This window comes from Balaenoptera ricei, chromosome 16 (assembly GCF_028023285.1).
Source record: "Balaenoptera ricei isolate mBalRic1 chromosome 16, mBalRic1.hap2, whole genome shotgun sequence".
NCBI classification, from domain to species: Eukaryota; Metazoa; Chordata; class Mammalia; order Artiodactyla; family Balaenopteridae; genus Balaenoptera; species Balaenoptera ricei.
In genome coordinates, this window is record NC_082654.1 from 109,091,885 (window position 1) to 109,118,126 (window position 26,242).

General features: G+C 49.0%; 2 protein-coding genes across 8 annotated transcripts in view; one reads left to right on the plus strand and one right to left on the minus strand.

Annotated features, from left to right (window-relative positions):
- Positions 1–21,360, plus strand: part of NTPCR (nucleoside-triphosphatase, cancer-related) — a 173,098-nt gene extending 151,738 nt beyond the window's left edge. For 2 of the 3 annotated variants that reach the window (XM_059900896.1, XM_059900898.1), the window contains 2 exons: positions 11,125–11,334; positions 20,726–21,360. In XM_059900896.1, the coding sequence (XP_059756879.1) occupies positions 11,125–11,334; positions 20,726–20,794 (279 nt within the window). In that variant the 3' untranslated portion in view covers positions 20,795–21,360. The remainder of the gene's footprint in view (positions 1–11,124; positions 11,335–20,725) is intronic. The other variant, XM_059900899.1, reaches the window with a different exon arrangement.
- A 3,196-nt stretch (positions 21,361–24,556) lies between these two features.
- The window catches only part of PCNX2 (pecanex 2), a 305,993-nt gene continuing 304,307 nt past the window's right edge, over positions 24,557–26,242 (minus strand). For all 5 annotated transcript variants that reach the window (XM_059900886.1, XM_059900885.1, XM_059900884.1 and 2 more), the window contains one exon: positions 24,557–25,556. In XM_059900886.1, the coding sequence (XP_059756869.1) occupies positions 25,395–25,556 (162 nt within the window). In that variant the 3' untranslated portion in view covers positions 24,557–25,394. The remainder of the gene's footprint in view (positions 25,557–26,242) is intronic.

The window sequence follows — 26,242 nt, forward strand, 5'->3', positions numbered from 1 at the left end:
ACACTATACCTGACTTTTGATACTAAAACACGTTGCTTTGCTTTGATTTACCTTTTTAAAGTACTAATGAGGTTAAAAGTTTTTCAGTTGTTTTATTGGGTATTTTTAAGAATCTAAGTTGTTTGTTCATTTCCGCATTTTTTTTCTTTTAGCTTAAAGAGATCTTTTATAAGGTAAATAACTTTTTTTATTTTTATTGATTCTCTTTTTCTCAGTTTGTTGCTTTGGTGATTTCCTTTCTTTATTTTTTCTTTTTTAATATTGAGAAAGTCTGTTCCTACTCCCAAGTTAATATAAAATTTTTTACCTATATGTTTCTTCTTCTGTGTGCTTTTTTTTTTTTTTTGACATTTTTTTAATCCATCTGGATTTATCTTGAATGTAGTATTCAATGAGACTCTCAATTGATTTTCTTCCAAATACTTAGCTGGTTTTCCAAAACCATCTGTTAATAACTCATTTCTCATTAGTTTATTATGCTGCATTTATTATATTAAAAAAAATACATGTGTGTGTATAATGTTTCAAGGTTGTCTGTTCTCTTTCGTTGATCTGTTTGATGCTTGCATCAGTACTCTGGTAATTGCTTGTATTATTCTTCTTCAAAACAATGTCTTATCCATTCTCGTTTGCTTATTCTTCCAAATTGTGGCAGTGTTGGTGGTAATAGTAATGGTGGTGGTCAACAGTTACTGAGTTCAAATTATGCACCAGACACTAACTCATTTAATCCTCAGGACAACACTGTCACTGTTTTCCTGTCTTACAGATGAGGAAACTGAGGCCTAGAATAGAAAGTAATTTGCCCAACGACAAACAGCTTATAAACAGCAGTACTGGTATGAACTGTAATCTGTTACAAAAAGTCTTGTATGAAGTGACTGGAATTATACAAAAATGTAGTTATTATGATGTAAAGAACATCCTAATCTTCCAGACAATCTTCATGCTCTACAGCCAAAAACAGAGTCTCTCTCTCTTTCCGTTTCTTTTTAAAAAATTTTTTGTAAGGTTATTCGTAGATCTTTTGTATTTTCTGATGCTGCTGTAATTAAGATTGCTCTTTCAGTTTTCTAATGATCAAGGCTGTTAGGATAACGCTGGCCTTTTGCATAATGGTCTTTTTGACAGCCACCTTGAATGCTTTATTAGAATTTGATGCAATATAGGATTTAACATTTTGTTGATTCCCGGTGTATCTCCTACTCACACAAAACGATAACAGCAGACTGTAAGGTTGTAAAGAACAAGAGACATCTACTCAAAGCCTTATTTTTTAGGCTGAACAGTGTCATTTTTTATAAAGATCCATGGAAGGAATAATGAGCTAGAACCAGAATACCCAATGAAAATCCACATGCTTTGCTGCGTTTTTCTGTTTTGTTCAAAATATGGCTTTCAGTGCATATTTCTTTTTGAGAGCAGGATCTGCGTTTGATTCTGAAAGAAGAATCTGCTTCAGATCTTTGAAACTTCATTTGAAGGTGCGAGATCAACTGCCCAGGGAAAGGTTCTTTTTTTTAATCCCTTGACCTGGAAAGGCCACTTAGTATTTCAGGCCACTGAGCTTTAGAAAGAATTTAGAAAAATCAAGTCAGGAGCCATTCTTGAAAGGCTGACAAGAGCCCAAGCACTGCTTTAGAATTTCCTTCCCTGTTAGCAAGCCTGGCATTTGTTTCTTGGTTCCGCCCCACTTTCTGTTTCTGTACCTCACGATCACACATACGTCCTACAAGATCAGCAAGGGGAATTAGAAACTATCTGGTGCAGACATGAAAAGTTAAAATTTTTCAGGAAAAGCATTCCTGCAGTGAATCAAAATAGGAAGAGGAACTGCAAGCGTCGTATAAGGTTGGCTCCTTAGTTCACCGGGCAGGCTTTGTCGTGGTGGCCGCCCTTCCAGTGATCTCCCAGGTTCCACCGGGCAGGTGGGCTGCTTATCACTTCCCACTGCCGGCCGTGGTGCAGTTGTGTGCAGTTAGATGCCAAGCCGGCTGCTGCCCTGGGTTTCCTCGCCTTCCTGTGGCTCTTCCTGCAGCCCCTCCCAAGAAGCATGGGGAAGTCACGTGCTCCGGAAGTGCGCCTGGAGAAAGATGTGTGTGACTGGCCTTTCTTTCTCCCTCTGACCACCTGCTCTGTCCTTCCTCCTGGCCCTCGTCCTGTGCACATCGGTCTAAAGCCCTGCGCGCCGTCCGAAGGAAGCTCTCATGCCAGGAGTTGGTGCTTTTCTTGAATCTGATACTGAGAAAGTGTGCATGTGAGTGTTTTCTTTTTTTGTATTGAGTCTAACTTTTAAAAACTTTATTTGGACATAATTTTACTCTTAGAGAACCTTGTAAAGATAAGGATAGTGCAAGACCCCCTGTGGACTTGGTATCCAGTCACCTATTTTTAACATTTGCCCTATTTATTCCCTCTCTCTTCTTGTGTGTGTGTGTGTGTGTGTCTGTATAAACATATAAATTGGGGGAGGACCATTTGAGAGTATGTTGTAATCATCACAGTACTGAAGTCCTGAATGTGCAGTATTTTTTCCGAAGTGTAAGGATATGCTGTTACATAATTGGCACAGTTGTCAACCTCAGTCAGTTTACTGAGAAAATCCTTTGATCTAACCTACCCTTCATATGCTGGTTTTATCAATTGACTTAACAGTGTTGTTTGTAACATTTCCTTCAATCTAGAGCCAGGTATTACCTTTAGTTGTCGTATCTTGATAGCCTCCTTTTTTTTTTTTTTTTTTTAATAAATTCATTTAATTTATTTAAATTTGGCTGTGTTGGGTTTCGTTGCTGCACACAGGCTTTCTCTAGTTGTGGCGAGCGGGGGGCTACTCTTTGTTGCAGTGCGCGGGCTTCTCATTGCAGTGGCTTCTCTTGTTGCAGAGCACAGGCTCTAGGCATGCGGGCTTCAGGAGTTGTGGTGCACGGGCTCAGTAGTTGTGGCTCGCAGGCTTTAGATCACAGGCTCAGTAGCTGTGGCGCACGGGCTTAATTGCTCTGCGGCATGTGGGATCTTCCCGGACCAGGGCTTGAACCCATGTCCCCTGCATTGGCAGGCGGATTCCTAACCACTGCACCACCAGGGAAGCCCAATAGCCTCCTTTAATGCGGAACATTTCCACAGTCATTTTCTTTGTCCTTTGCGACACTGACATTTTTGAAGAGTACAGTTCTCTTTTAATAGGATGTTCCTCTTTTGGGGTTTTCTGATGGTTCCTTGTGGTTAGGTTCAGCTGGACTTCTGTAGTATGTGGTGATGCACCCTTCTTGGCCTCTCATCTGGAGGCATGTGATGGTTAGTGATGTTACTTTGATTACTCGATCAAGGAATTGACCGATTTCTCCCCTGTACGTGTATTCTTTTCTTCCTTTAAACTAGTAGCTGCGAGTAGGGAGCTGCTTTATGACCACGCACATCCTCCTCATCGAAGTTTCTCCCAGTTAATTTTTCTAACTTTTTATAAACTTTATCAGGTTATCTTAAAATAATAACTTTCTCTTGAGGCTGCAACTGGAAAGCAAATTTAGCTACCCCCTTTTGAAATACTTTCTATAGCAAGGTGAAACAAACATAAAATCACTGTACATTCAAAAACTGAACTAAACAAACCCATAAAGATTGATTTTTCCCGGGCTTCCCTGGTGGCGCAGTGGTTGAGAATCTGCCTGCCAGTGCAGGGGACACGGGTTCAAGCCCTGATCTGGGAAGATCCCACATGCCCGGAGCGACTAGGCCCATGAGCCACGGCTACTGAGCCTGCGCGTCTGGAGCCTGTGCTCCGCAACAAGAGAGGCCGCGACAGTGAGAGGCCCGCACACCGTGATGAAGAGTGGCCCCCACTTGCCACAACTAGAGAAAGCCCTTGCACAGAAACGAAGACCCAACGCAGCCAAAAATAAATAAATAAATTAATTAATTAATTTTTTTAAAAAAGTAAAATCAATCCCCAAAATATTAAAGAAAAAAATAAAAAAGATTGATTTTTCCCTAATCTAAGCTGTACTCCTCTCTTTGTATCCATTTACCTCATTAGTTAGAAAAAAAGTTGTCACCATTTCACTGTAGCAAAAATTATCAACTTTATCTCCTTCAGACAATTTCTAATAGAAGGTTATCAGGCATCAAAAATACCAAACTTTTATCAAAAGTTTAAGTAGTGATTAAAATTTTGACTAAGCAATTGAAATTTTAAAAAAATAGTTATTGTAAACACCGTCAGCTGATAAGGAAGATTTAGAAGGTAGTACAGGCATACCTCGTTGTCTTGTGCTTTGCAGATACTGCATTTTTTTACAAATTGAAGGTTTGCGGCCTCTAGGCGTTCGAGTGAAAGGAAGAGTTGCGCGTTTTTTCACTTTTCAAAAGCTGGAAATGATTAAGCGCAGCGAGGAAGGCACAGTGAAAGCCAAGACAGGCAGAAAGCTAGGCCTCCTGTGCCTGTTAGCCAAGCCGTGAACGCACAGGAAAAGTCCTTGGAGGAAGTTAAAAGGGAACACACATGATAAGAAAGCAAAGCAACCGTACCGCTGACAGGAAGAAAGTTTTAGTGGCCGGATGGAGGATCAAAACAGTGACACTATTGCCTTAAGCCAGAGCGTAATCCAGAGCAAAGCCCTAACTGTCTTCAGTTCCGTGAGAGGTGAGGAAGCCGCAGAAGAGTTTGAAGCCAGCAGAGGTTGGTTCATGAGGTTTGAGGAAAGAAGCCGTCTCCATAACATGAAAGGACAGGGTAAAGCCCCAGGTGCTGGTGCACAAGCTGCGGCAAGGTCTCCAGAAGGTCTAGCTAAGATATTCATGAAGGTGGCTACACCAAACAACAGAGTTTCAATGTAGAAGAAACAGCCTTCTATTGGAAGAAGATGCCATGTAGGACTTTCATAGCTGGAGAGGAGAAGTCAGTGCCTGGCTTCAAAGCTTCAGAGGACAGGCTGACTCTCTTGGTAGGGGCCAGTGCAGCTGGTGACTTGAAGTTGAAGCCAGTGTTTATTTACCATTCTGAAAATCCTAGAGCCCTTAAGAATTATGCTAAATCTACTCTTCCTGTGCTCTGTACGTGGAATAACAAAGCCTGGGTGACAGCACATCTGTTGACAACATAGTTTACTGAATATATGAAGCCCACTGCTGAGACCTACTGCTCAGAAAAAAAGATTCCTTTCAAAATTGACAATGCACCTGGTCACCCAAGAGCTCTGATGGAGAAGCCGGAGATTCATGCTTTTTTCATGTCTGCTCAGAAAACATCCATTCTACAGCCCATGGATCAAAGAGTAACTTCAACTTTTAGGTCTTATTATTTAAGGAATATATTTTTGTAAGGCTATATAGCTGCCAGAGATAGTGATTCTTCTGATGGATCTGGGCAAAGTCAATTGAAAACCTTCTGGAAAGGATTCACCATTCTAGATGCCATTAAGAACATTCATGATTCATGGGAAGAGGTCAAAATATCAACATTAACAGGAATTTGAAAGAAGTTGCTTCCAATCCTCACGGATGACTTTGAGGGGTTCAAGACTTCAGTGGATGGCCCAGTGATTCCACTTCTGGAGGTTTATCCTAATGAGAGAGTCAAATGTGTGTATAAGGATATTCCGTGCAGCGTTTTAATAAAAGCCATAATATTGAAAAAAAAAAAAAAAAAAGACCTCAGTGGAGGAAGTAACCACAGATGTGGTGGAAACAGCAAGAGAACTAGAAGTGGAGCCTGAAGATGGGACTGAGTTGCTGCCATCTCAGGATAAAACTTCAATGGATGAGGAGTTGCTTCTTATGGATGAGCAAAAAAAGAGGTTTCTTGAGATGGACTCTGCTCCTGGTGAAGATGCTGTGAAGCTTGTTGACGTGACAACAGAGATTTAGGGCATTCCATAAACTTAGTCGATAAAGCAGTGGCAGGGTTTGAGAGGATTGACTCCAATTTTGAAAGAAGGTCTGTGGGTAAAATGCTGTCAAACAGCATTGCCTGCTACAGAGAAATCATTCATGAAAGTAGGAGCCAATCAATGCGACAGACTTCATTGTTGTCTTTTTTTTTTTTTTTTTAATAAATGTATTTATTTATTTATTTTTGGCTGTGTTGGGTCTTCATTTCAGTGCGAGGGCTTTCTCTAGTTGCGGCGAGCGGGGGCCACTCTTCATCGCGGTGCGCGGGCCTCTCGCTATCGCAGCCTCTCTTGTTGCGGAGCACAGGCTCCAGACGCGCGGGCTCAGTAGTTGTGGCTCACGGACCTAGTTGCTCCGTGGCATGTGGGATCTTCCCAGACCAGGGCTCGAACCCGTGTCCCCTGCATCGGCAGGCAGATTCTCAACCACTGCGCCACCAGGGAAGCCCTGGTTACTTTTCTTGAGAAGCTGAGGGAGGTGATGGGCACAGTACCTTGGGAGGACGTCACATCAACAGTCTGATTTGTGTCTGCTGGGAACCAGGGCCCATCGTGGGACCCACGAGCCCAAACATCTAGTCTGGTCCCAGGGCGCTGGGATCACGAGGAGGACTGGTTTCTTAATCCCCCTGGGCTGACAGTCAGCCAGCAGATGCCGTTTCAGCCCCAGGGTCCTTCTCGTAGCTTGGAAGATGCCAAGGCACTCTGCGGTCAGGGGCTGGTGTGGAGCCGGGGGAGGCCCGTGGGACATCCAGGAAGAGCCTCAGCACCAGCCGCCGGCGTGTGGGTGGGAGCAGCTCTGCCCCACCTGCGCTCAGTGCTGCGGGGCGCATAGGGCCGTCTAAACGTCTCGTGCTGGCCGCCAGCCTGGGGTTTTACTCCCCGGGGACACGCAGTCAACATGCCACCAGACTGCCGAGGGATCCTGAAACTTTAAAGCTTGGAATAAACACACATAAAAGTCTAATTGGAGCCCTGCCTTATAGCTAATAACTTAAGAGGGTCAAGGAACTTGCTTGGTCTTGGCTGCTGTTTGCACCATTTGCCTTTCCAGCTTCCCCAGAACTTGCGGCTATTCAGGGGGCAGGGCTCCAGTTCTGTTGCCTGCCTTCTGGCCGACAGCCGCCTTGTTCCTTCCCATCACTTTTGAGACTTGCTGTCCCAGACAGGCGAGCTCAGAAGCCAGTCTGTGTCTGATGTTTAAAAAAAAAAAACAAATGGCAACCTTAATACCACTGGAAATATGTATTATTTAAATAATTCAGAATAAGGTAAAGGCAACTTTAATTAGCTTTTTCTTTGTTCAGTATTTTGGTTGAAGGAAATTGCTTATTTTATGTTTATATTTTCTTTGTATCCTTAAAAGTACACATAAGGATTAAACAAAGGACCAAAAGAATCACACTGTTTTTCAACTCTCCAGCAAAGCTGATGCAGAGGTGTTTCATTGTCGCTCTAAATTGATTTAATCTTTCTGAAAAGCAAGCTAGCTGAGTGTAACCAAAGCTATAAAATTATTCATAACTTCTCTTACTCCTGGCTGGTCAACTTTAGGACTCTATCCCAAGGAAATATCTTCTCCCTCAGAACCAACATAGGGACTGAAATATGCTTTGCACAGAGAAGGTTTTCCCACTCTTTGTGACAGTGAAAATGTATAACGAGCTGAAATGCAAGCACAAGAGCAGGGCGTGGTGATTGGCACAGAGGACCGCAGTGATGCCGCCTGAGTTGTCCTCTGCGGGGAGGGGGTGCCCGGAGAACGGCTGCTCCCCATAGGGTGTGCTCAGTGCTTTTAACCGCGTGGCCCAGAGCCACCCAGAGTCCTCCACGGGCTCCTTACTCCATACCCACGGCCGGAACCCACGGCCAGAACCCACGGCCGGAAACGGGGAAGCCGGAGCCAAGCTACTGATGGTTTTCAAACCTGGGCCCTAGTGCTGTACCCCTGTGTCTTCCTCAACTCAGAAGAGCATTTAGAATAATGGAAACGGGGTGAATGGTCACTGGGGTTTTTTTTTGTTTCCTTTTAAAATTGCATGAATCCATATAGAAAGGAAACAATTCTGAACATAATCGTGGTTCTTTTATTAAGCTCGTGCATATATGTTCATGTGTTATTCAGAAAAACAGGCTGACTGTTTACAGGTGTCTGAGTGGCTTAGCCTCTGATATCTGTCTCAACTGAGCGTGAATAACTCAATTTTTCATTAAAAATCCCAGACTTTTTGAGATTCCTATAGTTTCTGGATGAAGAAAGTCCCTAATTCTGGACAGAATGGGGATTTTATATAAGCTAAGGTTTTCAAATGAGCATTTCCAGTTGGTAGAAAATAATGTCTGCGTGTGTGTCCGGAAGTTTAAATGATGCAGGTGAGCTCTCGTTGGCGAACGTCGTAGAGGAAGGCAGGCAGGGTGGCTGTGGAGCGTGTGCTTGATAGTGGACCTGCTCACGTGTGTCTGACCCCCCGCGTACGTGCACCCACTAAACACAGAGCCATGGCTGCTCACACAGGCTTTGATGTTGTTTCTCTCGGAACTAACCGCTTTCAAAACTGTCGTTCTGATGTGCTGGAGTGGAGTTCTGTTTGGTGTTTAGATTGTAGCCTCCGGAAAGCCAGCGTCCACAGGTATTCATAGTCTCTGGGGACAGCAAAGTGCCCCAGACACTCCTGACTCAGAGGCCGGTCAGTTGGGGTGGCTCGCTCTTGTGGGAGTGTCTGCCTTTATGCTGACACACGGGTGGCCGACAGCTGTTTTCTTTCTCCCCAGTTTGGCATTCTTTTCTTTTGGCTGCATTGGGTCTTCGTTGCTGCGCACGGGCTCTCTCTAGTTGTAGCAAGCGGGGGCTACTCTTCGTTGCGGTGTGCGGGCTTCTCATTGCAGTGGCTTCTCTTGTTGTGGAGCACGGGCTCTAGGCGCGCAGGCTTCAGGAGTTGTGGCACGTGGGCTCAGTAGTTGTGGCTCGCGGGCTCTAGAGCGCAGGCTCAGTAGTTGTGGCTCGCGGGCTCTAGAGCGCAGGCTCAGTAGTTGTGGCGCATGGGCTTAGTTGCTCCGCGGCATGTGGGATCTTCCCGGGCCAGGGATCGAACCCTTTCCCCTGCGTTGGCAGGCGGATTCTTAACCACTGCGGCACCAGGGAAGCTCTGGCATTCATTTTTTGAAGAAAATGTTGAAATAGCAACTGACTGCTCACTGTGCCTCGCTTGGCCGCCCCACCAGTGCAGGGCCACATCAGCTGCCTCGGCCCAGCTTTGCGCTGTTCAACTCTATGGGAAGGAAAAAGATGAATACAGCGTCATCTCTGCTTCTAGAGGGGAGACGGGGTAGCTATGTGTATACAAACGCACGCAGGTACACTCAGAGGTGAACGTGAAGTGCACGAGCAACACAGAAGTTTGAGTGCTTGTTTAGAGCTCTCTCGCACGACTGCAGTGGCCCCTTCCTGGTCTTTCTGCCAATAAAAGGAGTGGAAAAATATGTTATATGTGTTTGATAGTAAGCAGGAGAATTAAAAGAGTACCACTTACAGAAAGGTTTGAAAACCACTGCTCTGAGGCTTCCCTCCAATCCCATACTGTCTGTTCCAAAAGAAATCTCCCCTGTCTTCCTGAATACACACAGTGAGCAGCCTTTAAAGCACAGTTTGTGATTCTGACTTTGAGTCTCAGCCTTTGGACAGCATCCCACCCCTCTGTGCACCATACGAGGCTCCAGGATCTGCCCTCCGCCCCATCTGTCACTGGTCACCACATGCACGCCACCCATGGCCACACTGTGTAAGAGCTTTGGTATTTAGAATTGGAGCAAAATCTAGCTTAACGTAGCCATTCATTCTGAGAATGTATTGATGTCAGTATTCAAAGAATCTGAGAACTTACAGTGAAAAGTACTTTGTAAATCAGCTTTACATACCGTTTTCAAAATAATCATTTATATAAAGATATAGAAATGTATTTGTCACTCAGCATTCACTGAAGTGCTTATTGTATGTTCTATTGTGTCCCTGCTGTGGAAAAAAACTACTCAGAGTCCTGTCAGCTTTCTCTGGGAAGGCTTTCTAGAGAGGACATGTGTATTAGTTCCCTGTTGCTGTGTAACAAATTACCCCAAGATCTAGCAGTTTAAAACAACGAACATTTATGATCTCACAGTTTCCCTGGATCAGGAATCCAGGGACGGCTTTGCTGAATGGTTCAGGCTCAGGGTCTCTCATAAGGCTGCAGTGCCCTGAGGCTTCCAAGTTCACGGTCATGGTTGCTGGGAGGCCTCAGATCCTCCCGGGCTGTTGACATGAGGCCTCAGTTCCTTATCACCTGGACCTCACCGTCAGCTGCCTGCGTGTCCTCGCAACATGGCAGGCATCTTCCCTGCGAGCAGGTGATCCAGGATAGGTGGATGGATGGATGGATGAATGGATGGATGGATGGATGGGTGGGTGGATGGATGGATGGATGGATGGATGGATGGATGGATGGAGATTGAGACCGAGACAGAAACAGCAGTCTTTTTTGCGTGCTGTCATTCTCTGGTGATCACACAGGCCCACCCACAGGGTGCACACCCCAGGAGCTGGGAGTCCTGAGGACTCTTGGAGGCTGGCTGCCCGACCTTTTCCTAGAGGGGTGGGTCTTCAAGGACGTAGTGGAAGTGCATTGGTATAAAGTCACTAGCAGGGGAAGCTGAGATTAAAGGGCACAACGTGCTCACTTTTTTTTTTTTTTTAACCAGGACTCCTTCTCTTTTCACTTTCATTCCTTTCCACCGACCCTCGTAGCGCAGATTGGGAAAGACACAGGCATCTGGCCACAGCGGTCACCTCTTCCCAGCAGACAGGCAATCATACAGCTCACAATTGAAAAAACTGATAAGGGCTCCCAGGCCTGCTGCCTCAGTTCTTTTAAGCCTGAGTCATTTGGGTCCTGCTTATTTCCTGGGTGTATATAAATATAAAGCTTGGTTATTATCAGGACCATTCTAGAAGAGTGGAAATTGCCAGGGAAACTGGGTGCTCAGGGAACTGAGTTTTCTGGGTGCTGTGGTCTCCAAGGGAGCTCCCCGGGATTCTCCTGCCCGTTGATTGCCCTGGGTGGACGGAGAGACGGCCTCCTGCTTCCCGAAGTGCGGCTGCCTTCCCTGCTCTGACGGTCAGTCGGTGAGTGACGGGGGAGGGGGACCCCTGGGCCCGTTGCCTCATGTGACCCGCTGTCCCAGTTAGTGTCTCTGTCGTCCTCAGGCGGGTCCCAGAGGTGGCCCGGGGCAGAGCGTGTGTGTCATCGACGAGGTGGGCAAGATGGAGCTCTTCAGTCAGCCGTTCATCCAGGCCGTTCGCCAGATGCTGTCCCACCCGGGGACTGTCGTCCTTGGCACCATCCCAGTACCCAAAGGAAAACCGCTGGCCCTCGTGGAAGAGATAAGAACCCGAAACGACATTAAGGTGTTCAGTGTGAGTACCCCCGGGCCTGTCTACCCGCAGGTGTGGAGCGGATCCCTGAAACAGCTCGTGGCTCTAGATACACCTGTGGCTTTGAGTTAGTGGTGTTTTTTCCTCTCGTGGCAGAATATAGGTGAGTCTGGCTGCCTGTTAGTTTATCGAACCGAAGTTACACCTCTGCTGGATGACAAAGCAGACTTGCCTACGGGGAGCCGCCTGAGGCTCCGGCTGTGCCCCGCTCGCCAGGCGCCGGGGCCTTGCCCACATCGGCACCCGGGCAGCAGTGCTCTGGGTCTGGGCGCATCTCCCCCCAGGGCGATGAGGGTCCGGAGGCAAATAAGTGCGTCTTATTTTAAAGGTTTCCCCTTGAAACTGGCCACCTCCTGCTTGTGGGGAGGAGAAGCCGTGGCTGCAGTCTGAAGCACAGTCTCCAGATGCTGTAGGGTAGCACCGTCCAGAGGAGTTTCCACTAGGGTGGAAGTGTGCTGTCTGCACCGTGCAGTGCCGTGGCCATTAGCCACGTGGGACTATTTACATTTAAATTAAACTGAATTAAATTAGAGACGTCGTTTCCTCAGTCACACGGGCCACATGTCAGGGACCCAGCTGGTGAGACACCCTGCCCGGAACGGATGAATGTGGCTCTGGGCGCGGCCCGGGAACCTGTCGTCGCCCTCGGGGGCTCGGGGGCTCGGGGGCTCTGGGGCTCTGGGGCCCCCGCGGTGGGAGGAGCCCTGGGGCGGGGCGCGTGCGGAGGGCGCGGAGGTCAGGGGCGGCGTCTGCGCCGGGCGTCAGGGGCTCCGGAGGCACGGCCGGCGCTTCGCCCGCAGACTTGCCTTTCTCTCCCGCCGCCTCCCTGTGTCCCTCTTTGTCACCGTCCTCCCCGCGCCGCCTCGGTTGGTTTGCAGCAGTGCGGCCACACACTCTGCTCGTCCCTCTCCGCCACCCCCTGCGGGCGCCAGGTGAAACGGGGGTGCTGGCAGGGCCACTTCCGTGGGAGGGCCGGGCGTGCGCTCCAGCTGCAGAGAGCCAGTGAGCGCCTCTCGTCGCTGGCTACTTGTCCCCAGGGCCGGCTGGCCCCAGGGGGACATCCACATGTTGTCACCAAAGTGTCCAGGTACCTTTGGGGCGGTAGACAGCCGTTAGGGTTATTAGACCAGCCAGACTTGGAGAAATCTGTCTGTGCGTTGCTTCATTCGTTTGTTCTCTCACTTGGTAAATATGGATTGAGCGTCTCCTGTGCGCTCGGCCTCGCCCCGAGTCTTGGTGATGAACAAGACAGACCGAGTCCTTGTCCTCGTGGAGCTGACATTCTAGTGGAGGGGCTGGACAGGAGACACGTCAGCAAGCCTCTAGGCAATCTCAGATACGGGTAAATGCGAAGCAGGTCAGTGCAGCACCAGGGCACTGTGGTCACTGGGGAGTGGCGGTAGGGGAGGCAGGTGGCGCACGGGGAGCCTGAGAGCCAGGCCGGGCCACTTCCTCAGTGGACATGGGCCTCGTCTGCAGAGCTGTGTGTCACCTCCTCTCTCCGTCATTTCACGTGGCTTCCGTATTCGAGGTTTTGGTTGTGATTGTCGAGTTTCTGTGGAAATAGAGACAATGAATAATGAGAGATCATGAAAGACAATTAGTCTTCAGGTCAGACAGCTTCCAGGCTGGAGGGCTGGGGAAGCGCCGCTGCTAAAGTCCAAGGCCTGGCTGTCTCTGCAGACTACTAACCGACAGTGGGGTTGTGGTTGACTCTTACGTCCAGAAACCAGTGCTGTATGTTAAGACAACACCACATTTTCCCCTCTCTAAGCCAGGAGGTTATTCTCTAGGCAAGGTAATCCTGGCTCCTAATGATGTAAAGTGATTAGCTTCTGGTTAATTCTGTAAGAGACCCCGTTATTCTTGTCTTTCTTGTGTTCCTCTGGGGCTCATGTGATCTTTCGGTGCGTATTTTATAAATGAAGAATCCTATTTTCCTTATCTGCAAATTTAGGGGTTGGATTAGATATTTCTTTGGTCCTTTCCCTTTCTAATATGCAGCAAAGTTACCTGAATTCATTTTGGAGAGCATCCTTTGCATCCGACACTTAGTCCACGGTACAAGCACATGTGAGGTGTATTCCCTTCCTTCAAGAAAAACAGACCAAGGGACAGTCCAACCAAATCTGGAGGTGGGAAGAGAGATTTGTGTGAACAGGAGTAGAGAGAGTTGTCCGGAAGGAAGTGGTTCTTGGGTGGGTTTTTGAAGGGGGAAGTGGGGAAACGAAGGAACATTCCAGATAAGGATTATGTTATGTAAAATGCGGAGGGCAGCTTCCCTGTGCTGACAGATGATGTGGAGATGGGACTGAAGTCATGATATTGGGAAAGTATTCACAATAACTCAAAAGTTATTCACATTATCTAGACTGTTCTTCTTAACAGGGTCAGGTAAGCAGAGCCTTACTTTTCAGGAAAAGCCCTGAGGACACTTCCAGTCCTAGACGAAGTGGAATAGACACACTGCCCCTCCTCCTAAGTCAGATAAACACCTTGGATGTTGTACATAAAACAGACGTAAGAAGACCTGAATGGTAGAGGGAAGAAGGCACACTGGCCAGGGACCTCAGGACCCCAGGAACAGCGCGAGAGACACAATTGGAAATCACTTGTCATGCCAAGAGCCAGGAAAATTAGCCAGAGTGAGAGAAACAGCCAACATGCCAACAGCAAGACGTCATAGATGTTGGACTTATAGGGCAGAGATTTTCCAACAGCCATCATAAAAACGCCTCAGTGAGCAATGACAAACCCACTGGAAACCAATGAAAAATAGAAATTCTCAGCCAATAAATTGAAAGTTTCAACAAAGACGCAGAAGCTGTAAGGAAGAATGAAATGAGCATTTTAGAATGTAAAATACAGTAACTGAACGCCAAAGTCCGTGGGTAGACCCACCAGCAGAATGGAGACGACAGAGGATGGAATCAGTGAACCTGAGGGTGAAACAGTAGAAATTGCCCGAGAAAGAGCAGACTAAAAAAATAAAATCCAGGGCCACAGGGACCTGTGCAATTCGGTAATATAAAAACTTCTATCCTGGTGCAGGTTCGGCGTTGAAGCTTCCCTTCCCGAAAACTAGGTTTCTCTCTCAGAAGTTTGGTTAAATGTTTTCCTCATTTCTTCTATAGTTTAATGCCAAGTGTAGGCACTGAAAACTGTTTTAAATTTATTTCAATATTAGGTTATGGGAGACCACATGTCAGAAAACATTTAATGGTAATGTCAGTGCTGCGGAGATGAGAAGTAAAGACTCCGAGCAGGAGCTCTCGTACTGCTTTCATCCTTCTCTGACTCACAACATGAAAAAATATGTCTATCCCTGCCAGTCACTTCGAACAAAAAAATATGAGTTTGGTCATGTTGGTGGCATTTCCAAAGCGTATTTCACTTGATTTCCTGTGAAATCTCTCCTTCATGGGGATGCTGGAGAATGTTGTCCGCTGAGGCGACAGGAGAGAGGAGAGACGCCCGGAGTCTCAGGAACGGGGATTGAGCTGCCAGGGCGGCCAGCAGTCCCGGGGGACCTGGGGGAGGTGCTGAGGTCCATCAGTGCGTCGGGGACGTCACAGCCGCCTGGTCATCAGTGAGAGCTGGCGGGCCTTGTCCGAGGTTGTTTGGTTAGTAGGGGCACAGCCAGGGTTCAGACCTCGGTAACTGTTGACTCCCAAGCCTGAGGGTTACCATAGCCCTGCTGTGTGTTACCTTCGTGGGTAGGGGTGGTTCAGATGATTTAAAATCTAAGATCCCTGGAAAGTACTTGGTTTTTCTACTTTAGAAAAATGTTACTGTAACTAAAATCTGTTCCACTGTTCTGAATTCAGAGCCACTTAAACTTGTCTTTGTCCATAAAGCAGTTTTTCTTCTTTCAGTTTTTGCCCGTGGATTGCAAGATCACAAGAAAAATGGGAACTAGGTCCCAGCTTCCGTCCAATTTGGAAATTTTTAGACCTCCTCTTACTCTTCCTGGCCATGGGATTTTTAACCAAGCAGGGTATAAACCATTTTCATCTCACCAGGAATTTGATGCTGTTTCTGGGTCACAGACTCCTGTAGGTACAGGAATGAGCAAACATCTGCCAACCTTTAGGTCAAAAGTCAGTAGGCAGGGTTTTCTGTAGAAATTAACAAGCTAATCCTAAAATTCATATGGAAATTCAAAGGACCCAGCTCAAACAATCATAAAATGTTGGAAGACTCATACTTCCTGATTTCAAAACTTACTGCAAAGCTACAGGAATCAAGACAGTGTGGTGCTGGCACAGGGACAGACACGTAGATTGTCAGAATAGAGTTGAAAGTCCAAAAATAAACCCTTGCATCTGCGATCAACTGATTTTCAACAAGAGTGCCAGGACAAGTTAATGAAGAAAAAATTGTTTTTCAGCAAAAGGTGCTGGTAAACTGGACATCCACATCCAAAAGAATGAATCCGGACCCTTAGCTCACATCAGACACAAAAATTAACTCAAAACAGACCATAGATCTACATGTAAGAATGAAACTATACAACTCTTAGAAGAAGATATAGGAGTAAATCTCTGTAAACTTGGGTTAGGCAGAGTCTTATTACACCACCAAAAGCACAAGTGACAAGAGAAAAGTAGATAAATTGAACTTCACCAAAATTTAAAATTTTTGTGCTTCAAAGGACACTGTCAAGAAAGTAAAATGAAAACCCACAGGATAGGAAAAACTATTTAAGAACCATATATCTGATAAGGGACTTTGTGTATCCCAGAATACATAGAGAACTCTTACAACTCAATAATAAAACAACAAATAAACCAATTAAAAAAGGAGCAAAGAATCTGAAAAGACGTTTCTCCAAAGATAGACAAATAGTCGATAAGCACATGAAAATATGTTGTAACACCATGAGTTTTTAGGGCAGTGCAAACCAAAACCACAGTGAGCTAGCACTGCACATTGCTGGGATGGCTATAATGAAATTAAAGGAAAAAAATGGAAAATAGTAAGTGTCGGTGAGGATGTGGAGACATTGGAGGCCTCATACCCTGCTGCTGGGACTGTAAAAATGCAGCAGTTCGTCAGAAAGGTAGACGTGGGATCACCCTATAACCCAGCAATTCCACTTCTAAGTGTGTACCCAAAAGAATTGAAAACGTGTGTTCAAACAGAAACTTGTACACTGGTGTTCCTAGCAGCCCTATTCAAATAAACAGCCAAAAAGTGACAACCCAAATGTCCATCAACTGAGGAACAAACAAACAAGATGTGGTGTACACACACGATGGGGCGTCACTGGACACTAAGAGGGAATGACGTGGTGACGTGTGCTCAGTGTGGAGGAGTTTACGTCACGTGACACCAAGGGAAGGAAGCCTGTCACAGAGGATTCCACACTGTACGATTCCGTCTGCACGAAATGTCCAGAATAGGCAAATCTATAGACAAAAAAAATAGACTAGTGGTCGCCAGCACCTGGGGGGAAGGAGTGAGTGTAGTGATTGAGAGTGAGGGTAATTGGGGGCGGGCGGGGAGGGCGTGATGAAAATACTCCAGATAGATAGTGCTGATGATTGCACGACTGTGAATCTACTAAAAGCCACCGAATTCTGCCCTGAAGAGGTTGAATTTTTTGGTATATGAATTATAGCTCAGTAAAGCTACGCTGTACACTCACACAGAAGTCAGGACACCCAAACAAAGAACCATCACCTCTCCTTCCTCCTCCCCAGAGAAGCGGTGTTGCCATGGAAACAAAGAACCATCGCCCCTCCTGCCGCCTCCCGAGAGAAGCGGCGTTGCCATGGAAACATAGTCCCATCCCTGCCATGGGCACTGGGTTCCCGAAAACCCCACTGGCAAAATAATTCTTGGTTTAGAGCCTTTAAACTTCAAGGGAAAGTAGGGTTAGAGGCCTTGAATTCATGAATGAGCCTATTTTTAGGTTCAATAAAATGAAATGGAGACAGAATATGAAACGGAGAGACTAGTGATACTTTTGTTATGTGTTAACGTATAATAATGAGCATTGTCAAATTAATTTCTTTTTTCAATCCCCTGCTTATTTAAAACTTGTCAGGGTACTTCCCACACAGTTTCAAGGAAATGTATGTGGTTTTGTTTTGCTTTCTTGCAATAGTGTATACATGAATAGGCATTTTTTTCCCTGCCTGTTCCTCTGTCCATATGTTCACAGCCTTCCTGACATTATGGCGCCCAAGTCGTTGACTGGTAGGCCAGTCTTAGGCCCTTCCCTGGTCCCAGGAGGCTCAGAGCAACTCAGATGCGTAATAGGCCAGAGTCTTCATAATCTGTATTTAACTGCTCAGCTCTGTTTCAAAGACCCTCCTCTGCTTAGAATATAATAAGCATTGACGGAGCACCCACCCTGTGCGAGACGCAGGAGAAAAGTGACACAGCCCCGTCACCCTGGAACTCGTGGTCCAGTTTTCTAGGGGCCCGAGGCCGGGCCCCTCCTGCAGCCCTGGGCAGGGCACGGCGGAGGAGAGGGCGAGGACGCCGGGGTCCTTTCTGCAGTCGGCCTCGCCTCCTTTTCCCTCCCAGCCCCCAGCGCCCTCTTCTCGTTAGCCTCTCAGGAAAGGCCTTCTGCAACCAAAAGTCTGGGGGTAGAATACAAAGTAGACCAGAGTTCTCCCAGAAGGGAAGGGCCCCTGAGCTGACAGACGAAGCTATGCGAGTTCTCGCATCTGAGTATTTGTCTTGGGTGGGCAGGGAACGTGGTAACCGAACACTGTAAACGGCTCCACAGAAAGATCTTACTGCACAATGTTCAGAAATCATCTTAGAACAATCAAAGGGGGTGGCGAAATACTAGCATTCTGTTCATCAGTTTTTAGTGAGAAGTCATCCTCAGAACGTGTCTTTTCTTGTCTTTATTGTTTGTGCTTTTTCTATGCAAGGCTTGGAGACGTTCTCTGCGCGTTGGGGGCGGGTGGACCCTGTCCCGGCTGCAGCCCCGCAGCTCCCGTAGGGCGGCGGGCGGGTCTCCAGCAGGACCCTGCGGGACAGCGGAACTGTGGCCCTGCAGCTTGGCGGTGCTCTCTGCGGCTCTTCTTTTATCCTCCCTGAGCCTCCCGCCTGTTAAATCCTGCTTCTCTGCGGGCCTCCGCTGGGCCACTTGAACAGCCTGCGCCCAGGACCGGGGTCTTGGGTAGCGGGGTTTCCACCTCACCACCCTTCACTTCCCTTCATCCCCCCGCCCCAGCCGTTCTTTCCGAGGGCTGAGGGCTTCAAAGACTGGAAGTGAAGCCGTAGTGATGACCCAGGGGAAGACATCCTACCAGCAGCCCGCTGACCCTGTTTCTTCACGTGTCTCCTCGCACCAGCTTCTGTTTACACTTGAACGACGTGAGAAGTGTCCAGTGCGGACCTGCTGACCTCCGGCGCCCGAGACCCACCAGCGGTGGCCCCTCTGGAGCTGGATGGAGGGGCCGGGGCCGCCTCGGGGACGTCCGAGGGAGTGGGGTGGTGCCTGGCCCATCCTCCCCCCACCACCCCCCGCCGCCGTTGCTCCTGTTCTTCTTCCCTCCTGGGTCCCTCTCTCTCCTCCTCGCCCAGCCCAGCGTCTCACCCTCTCTCTCACGTGTGTAAAGGGGGGTGAAATGAAATGTCCCCATCAGAGGAGGTGGCCCTTCCGGGCCCGCAGCGAACCCTCAGGGACCCTGACGGCAGAGCCTCGGGGACTCCTCGTGAGGCCAGGGCGGAGGCGGGGGCTGAGGGTCTCCCGCCTCTCTGCGTGCCGCTGCCGCCCCGCTCCTCCGTCCGCGGCGGGGCCCCCGTCGGACGCTCCCCGCGGGAACGGGCTCGGGCCAGTGCAAGCCAGAACGGCGGCGAGGCCTCGTGAGGCCGGGCGGTGTGTCATCAAGGCGAACGCGGGGCGGATGGTCCTCCTTTCGGTGGAGCCAGGGCTGCCCGGGGTCCGGTGGGCGGCGTCCTCGGACACCAGCGTCAGGGGCCCGGCCTCCGCCGCCTGGCCCCGTCCTTTCGGGACTCAGATTGTCAGGAGGCCCCCGGGGCCGTGGGCAGCTCTCTCGCGGGAGGGGCACCGCGCTCCTGTGAGAAGGATGTGGGATGCAGGGGCCCAGGCGCTGAGGCCCACCGCGCGTTTCCTCCTGACGCGCGTTCACCTCCCGAGCCGGGCCCCTGCCCCCCGCGGGGCTGAGGGCCGGAGCGGGACCAGGCCCGTCCCCTCGGGGACCGCGCACCCCGAACCCGCTCAGGGTCTTCCGGTCGCACGCACCTCCTCTCGGCGCGATTCTCTGCTCTACCCTTCCTTCTGCCGGTGCCCTTCCCCCGGCGTCCACCTGCCAGATGCAGCCCGGGCATAACCGCCTGCGGAAGCCTTTCCCAGCCCCCCAGTTCCCCGTGCCTCCCAGACTCTCTCAGGGACCCTCTGCAACCCTGCTGTCACTACTGTCCGCGTCTGCCCCCCATCCGGTCTGCGGGCTCCGTGAGGTCAAGGCCCTGGTCTGGGTCTCGCCATCCCCAGCACCTTGCCCACCAGCAGAGCGTGCTGAATGTTGTGTGGGCCACCGAGGAAGGCACTGGTGATGGGAGGAGAGGCGGCCCTGCCTGTGCTCGGGGCGCAGCCCCCCACCCCGCTCCCTGGGGGCTTCTGGATGCTCGAGTTGTACTCCATGGGCCTGTGGTAGTGACAGAAAGAAAAATGTAACAGATCATCGGAGAGGGCTTGAATAAACTGTTAGTTTTGTTTGTAACTGTTGATTATAGAGGTAGCACACCGGGATGCGGGGGCCTGTGCTCTAGTCTGCACCGCGCCCACGCTACCTCTGAGATCTCAGGAAATGCCCTGCTCTGCTCTGGGCTCCTGCTTCCTCGTCATTCAGATGCAGGGTTGACTGGTGTCAGAGGTTTCACGGAGAGATGAGGAGATTACTGACCTTCAGAGCATCCCAGAATCCTGGCTGTGACCCACCGCCAGTGGGGCCGCTCTCAGTGGGCCCACCTGGAGGGCCGGTGCCCACCTGAAGCACAGGTTCTCCCGGCTTCACTCAGGCATCCTTCTGTCCAGGTCAGGCTGAGCTCAGGGGCCACGTCCCAGCCTGCATTCCCATCATCCCTCCCAGGGTTCGATTCATAGCCCTTTTCCGGTTAAAAATCCTTCTGTCATCAAAACCCACTTTCACTGTTTGAGCCGCAGCTTCACAGAAGCTGGTGGTGGGATTCGAGTCTGCCGGCCCGGTTTTCAGAGTGCTCTGGAGGACCTGGGCTTCCTCCCTTGGTCGTACCTCGCCTGGGTCACACTTTCTAAAACACACCTCACCTTTCAGGCTCTTCTTTTAGAATATTACCTGGCAGAGTAGGTGATGGAAGGAAAAGAAAGGGACTCTGAAGCCCGCTTTCTTGCTTCTTCCCACAGGTCACCAAGGAAAACAGAAACCACCTTCTGCCAGAGATTGTGACGTGTGTGCAGAGTGGCCGCAAGTGAAGACGACTTGTCCCTGCTTTTCTGCAGGTGAACACATCTCTTGGAGAGGAGCCTGAGTTCCCTGCCTGTCCAGGTTTTTGGCCTTCGGGTTTATGAAACCTTGGAGGCTTTTCCAAAGAAAGCCTGACAGCTGTTTTCCATAAAATGTTTAAAAGATCAAATTAGCCTTAATGCTGGATTGACTTTACAAGATTAACAATCCACTGTGGCTTATTTATGCTGAGAGATTTCTGTTTATTTCCTCTTGCAGTTGTGCATATGATTTGGGTAAATTATGAAATGAGAAATGGTTTTCGGAGTATTAGATGGAATTTGCCCCCATTGAAGTTTATAAATGTGTTCAGGGAAAGGGGAGAGAAGAGTTCACTGCCTAATCAGTTTTGCATGTCAGGAAAATTAAATCCCTCTCCAGGAGCAGCTGCAGTCTCCTGCAACTTAGAGTGATAACAGTTACTTGATTTTTGAAAAATCAGTATTTCAAGAAAAGCCATTTTCGGTCCTCCCCCTCCCCATCTCTTATTGTTTATCTGTTTGCTTATTGCTTAATAAAATAGAGGTAGATGTGATGATCGCACGCATGTGGGTCCTTGTGTGGGAGGGACGAGCAGTCTGTAGAAATGTTGGTAGCGCCGGGTACCCGCCGGGGCTTCAGATCAGAGCCGCGCTTTGGCCCCGTTCATTTAGACAAGTTCGCAGACCTTCCTGGGCCCTGTTTCCCTCCCAGAAAAGAGGGAAGTGAGTGCCGTCAAAGGAAGGTGTCACCACAGCCTGAAGGAAACCACCCTCAGGCGTCCTCGCGATCCCCTGGGGAGCACCCGGGGCCGGGGGCCCGTGCTGCCGGGAAGATGGTGCAGAGAGAGAAGGTGCAGCCCAGGCAGGGCCCCGTGGGACAGACCACTGAAGCCCCAGAGCTCGCAGAGGATAACAGCTGCCCTCCCAGGGGTTGATGGTACACATTGACGATAACCAATTCAGTGTTTTTAGGCCAGTTTTGGTGAAGACCTATGAGTTACCAGGGTTTTTGTAGCCTTAGCTACAAAGCCAGCTGGTGCTAATGCCAGGTGTGCCCTTGAACGTGACCGCCGACCGGTCCGGGCATTTGTGGAGCGAGGTGCCCCGTGAGCTGGGCCCTGGGGCAGCGGACAGTGCAGGAAGCAAGTCCGAAAGAGAAAAATACCGTATGCTAACACATACATATGGAATCTAAAAAAAAATTTTTTTTTAAATGGTTCTGAAGAACCTAGGGGCAGGACACACAGAATATTTTTAAAAATGGGTTTTTTTTTGGCCAAACCAAGGGGCATGTGGGATCTTAGTTCCCTGACCAGGGATCGAACCTGGGGCCCTAACCACTGGACCACCAGGGAAGTCCCCAAATGGTTCCTTTTCTTCTCTGAATCGGCACGTGTCAGGGAGATGGTCCTTTGAAGTCACGGACTACGACCTCTCTGACTGTGGTGGCCGAGAGGAAGAGGGCGCCTCCAAGGGGTACGTTCGTCAGGTGCGGGGCGGGGAGCAATGCTAGCCCGGGGAAGTGGGATGGGCCTCGCCCCTCCTTCTCCTCCATCTGTCTCCGTGTTCCTAGGATGCTGTGTCTGGGAAGACCGCGCGGGAGCAGGGGCACTGGGGGCAGCTGATGGCAGGTGCTTGTGACTGGGGACAAAACAGTAGGAAAGTGGAGCAGGCTTGAGAGGAGGGCTTGGGGGACAGGCCTTGCGATGCCCGTTTCATGGGCCAGGAGAAGTCAGTGCATCAAGCGGTTTTAGAAAACGACTTGCCAGGCAGATGGCCTTAACACACAGGGCAGAAATTAGAATCAATAATGCCAGATTAGCCACGTGATTTATATAAAACTAAGCACTACAGTTTTTATATTATCTTTAGAGGAGAAGCAGTTTTGTTCAGTGTCCAAATGTAGAAAATAAAATAACTCTTTAGCTCTGTTCTGGCAGAACAGGTGAGTAACTCCAGCAAGAAATGTCACCTTCGGAAAATCTCCTCTAAATGGGGGCTAATAATACAATATTTTGCAAGGCGTACGCTCTGATAAACAGTTGACTCGCTGAAGATCAGATTAACAAGGTCATGAGCTGTAAATATAAAAGTTGTTTGCAACACTTGAAAAAAATCACGTGACCGCGTTGTTGACAGCCCGTAAGAATCCTGGAGGGGATCCAGCCGTGATCTCACCCGTGGGTCTACGTGTGCACACGCTCAGAGTGTACACTCAGGTGGCTTTACTGCCATAGACAACGCAGAGGGTGGCATCCCTGTCTGAGGAGTCTGGCCCCGATGTGGGTAAACTACACCTTTCCTTCTCCCGCTGCGTCCCGAAAGGCTGCCGGAGAAGCGGGATAGGCAGTAATCCAGCAGTCGGAAAAGCACCTCTCGCATCTCTGGTGGAATGAGGCAGGAGCACCCGGGTCGTGTCTGCCTTCTCACCTGCGTTGCCCTGTCCCTGCAGACTGCTCTCCCAGTTCTTTGAGCAGCTCTCACTTGCTGGGGAAGCAGTGACTCTGTGTTTCTTACTTGTGGAGGCCCGAGGAGTGCCCAGTCTGAATGCTGCTGGGCGTGGGTCATTGTCTTACCTAATTCAAGTGGCCACCCTATATGGCGAGGCCACGCTCACAGCTCAAGGCTGCCCTTTAGTCCTGAGGGCTTGGCTGCAATGTTGCCCAAAAGAATTTCGGGAACTGCCAGCCAGGTTTGGTTGAGCCGACTTAGAGGACTGCGGTGAGGTTGTATCAGCTTCTCTTTAGACAGACATCTGCAAATCCATCAGAAATAAGCAGGAGTGCACCTCCAGGGATTGCTGATTTGAGAATCATGCACTGTCTCTCTCTCCGATGATCGAGTCTACCTATTGTTATTGTTAATTCTTATTTTATAAAAAAAAAAAGAATATGACCATCTACTTCCAAGGGGTAAGGAATTCTCTGCAATACCCTCCCCTCTGCCTATACTTCCAAACCCCAGGTACCTTTAAGAAATTTGTGTGACTGTTTCCAAATTGAGTAGCCCTAACTATTTAGGTCTTTCCAAAAGCGATGGTTCGTCAGGTCAGTGATGATATTCTCCACGGACTCTGTTCTGCGACCCCTTCTTCCTCCCTCATGTTAGGAAGAAGCCAGGTTTCTGCTCTACCTGATGGGAATCTTAAGATGAGAAAAGCTGTCTCAGAATTTGCCTACAGCATTATAAATCAACTATACTTCAATAAAAAAAAAGAATCTGAAAAAGAATATATATATAACTGAATCACTTTGCTGTATACCTGAAACTAACACAACATTGTAAATCAACTATACTTCAATAAAAAATAATTTTTTTTTTTTTTTATTTATTTATTTATTTATTTATTTTTGTCTGTGTTGGGTCTTCGTTTCTGTGCGAGGGCTTTGTCCAGTTGCGGCAAGCGGGGGCCACTCTTCATCGCGGTGCGCGGGCCTCTCACTATTGTGGCCTCTCTTGTTGCAGAGCACAGGCTCCAGACGCGCAGGCTCAGTAGCCGTGGCTCACGGGCCCAGATGCTCTGCGGCATGTGGGATCTTCCCAGACCAGGGCTCGAACCCATGTCCCCTGCATTGGCAGGCAGATTCTCAACCACTGCGCCACCAGGGAAGCCCAATTTTTTTTTTTTTTTTAAAAAGAATTTGCCTAAATGTCATTCTTACAGTGAAGGGTATGGTATTTTTTTTGTTTTTTGGTTTTTTTCAGAAGTGACAACAGTTTCAGCAGAACTCAAACAACTGGACACAGCAATAACTGTAAACATTTTAATTCCAAAAACAAAGGTATGTGCAAATGTCCTGTGACACGGTAAGGATTGCTTGGCTTGGAAACAGGCGTGCATTCCTGGGAAGCACACAGTAGCACTGGGCGAGACGGGGCCTGGCTTTTTGCAGGATGTTGCTGTAACTGCAGTTAGTATCATTCCTAGGTGGCCCTCCATGACCTGCCTCAACTAGACTTCTGCACTCACGTTGCTGGGGATGGTTGGCTCCTTTCACAGGATGCTTTGGACGTGACTGCATGCACTATCACATTTTTCGCAGTAAAGCTGTCACTGGTTTATACTTAACAGCTGCATAAATATTATAAAGAAGTGAGATGTTTCTCTATATGTAGACTGAACATCAGCGCGTTGGACCAGCTGATGGTGTGATACGCGCTGCCGTCCGCCTCTTTTTCACGGTAACAGTGACATACAAAATGCCAGTCGTTTAGCATGCAGCTGTCTTATTTTCATCAGGACCAGAAGGAGTTATTTATGTGCCCTACTTGAGTTGTCTTAAGATGTTAACATGGCTTTTATTTGAATTTTCCAGTTCTGGGAGGGGTGCTTCCCACGCCCCGCCTCTCTGGGGCCGCGAGTGCCAGAGCAGGAGGGAGGCCTGGTGTCAAGGTTTGTGTTCATCACGTGAGATATTTTTCAAGAACCTGAGATCAAGTTATTCTGTTTTGTACACAGCACTCATCTTCCACAGGATGGATCTCCCGGCTCTCATTCTTTGCGCTGTTTAGCTTGGGGATCGCAGGGGAGAAGCTGGGGGTGCTTGCGTCCCTCCCCGACGGCGTGGCTCCTCCGGCCCGGGCTCAGCTACTGCTCGTCGGAAGCGCTCTGCTGGGACGCCGTGTCGTCCAGGCCCACGTCCTCCTGGCTTGCTCTTTTGCACATCACCCGCAGGTTCTCGGCCGCGTGGCGATCTCGAAGCAGCCCCTGCTCGGTGGCCTCCGTGGGTTCGCACGGCTCGGAAAAGTGCTTCCAAAGAGAAAAGAGAAGCAACAAGTGATGGCTCAGCAAAGCTGACTGCTTCCCCTGATGACCACCCCACGGCTGTTAAGTACCAGCCGGCAGTGTGGCAGGATCCTGGGGTCAGAGTCTAAAGTCAGGTCCATTTACAGAGGACCAAAGCGGGGGGGGGGGGGGGTCTTTGAGGACAGAACATGCAGCCCGAGCCACGGGCAGAGGGAGGCACCTCTGCACACAGGGACCTCTTCTTGGGTAACCTGGAAAAACATGACCTTGGGCAAGAGATCACTTGTGAGCCTGGATTTCCTGAGTTTGGGTCAATGTCACTTCGTATACATTTAGCCCTGCACAGCTGCTCAGTCCTGCAGGTTTGATCCCAAACAGTAATACCGAGGCCTTTTTATTGCGGCTGCACATGGTCCCAAGGACCCAGCCATCCCTGTGGGAGAGAGAATTTGCCAGAATCCCAGAGCTGCATCCCCAGACTGTCTTAAACACACGTTGTGGGTGGCAGAGAGCTGCGATATTTTGTGCACCGTTACTGAGGAAATGAAAAAAGGGAAGTTTGTTTATGTTTAGCTATCTAACTTAAACTCCTGAAGTAACCCGGGGCTCCAGGGTGCTCAGAACCCTGCCCTGAAGGCCGGCACACCATCGCTGCGACCCCGCGGCTCTTCTTAGGGGGGGTGCACGCC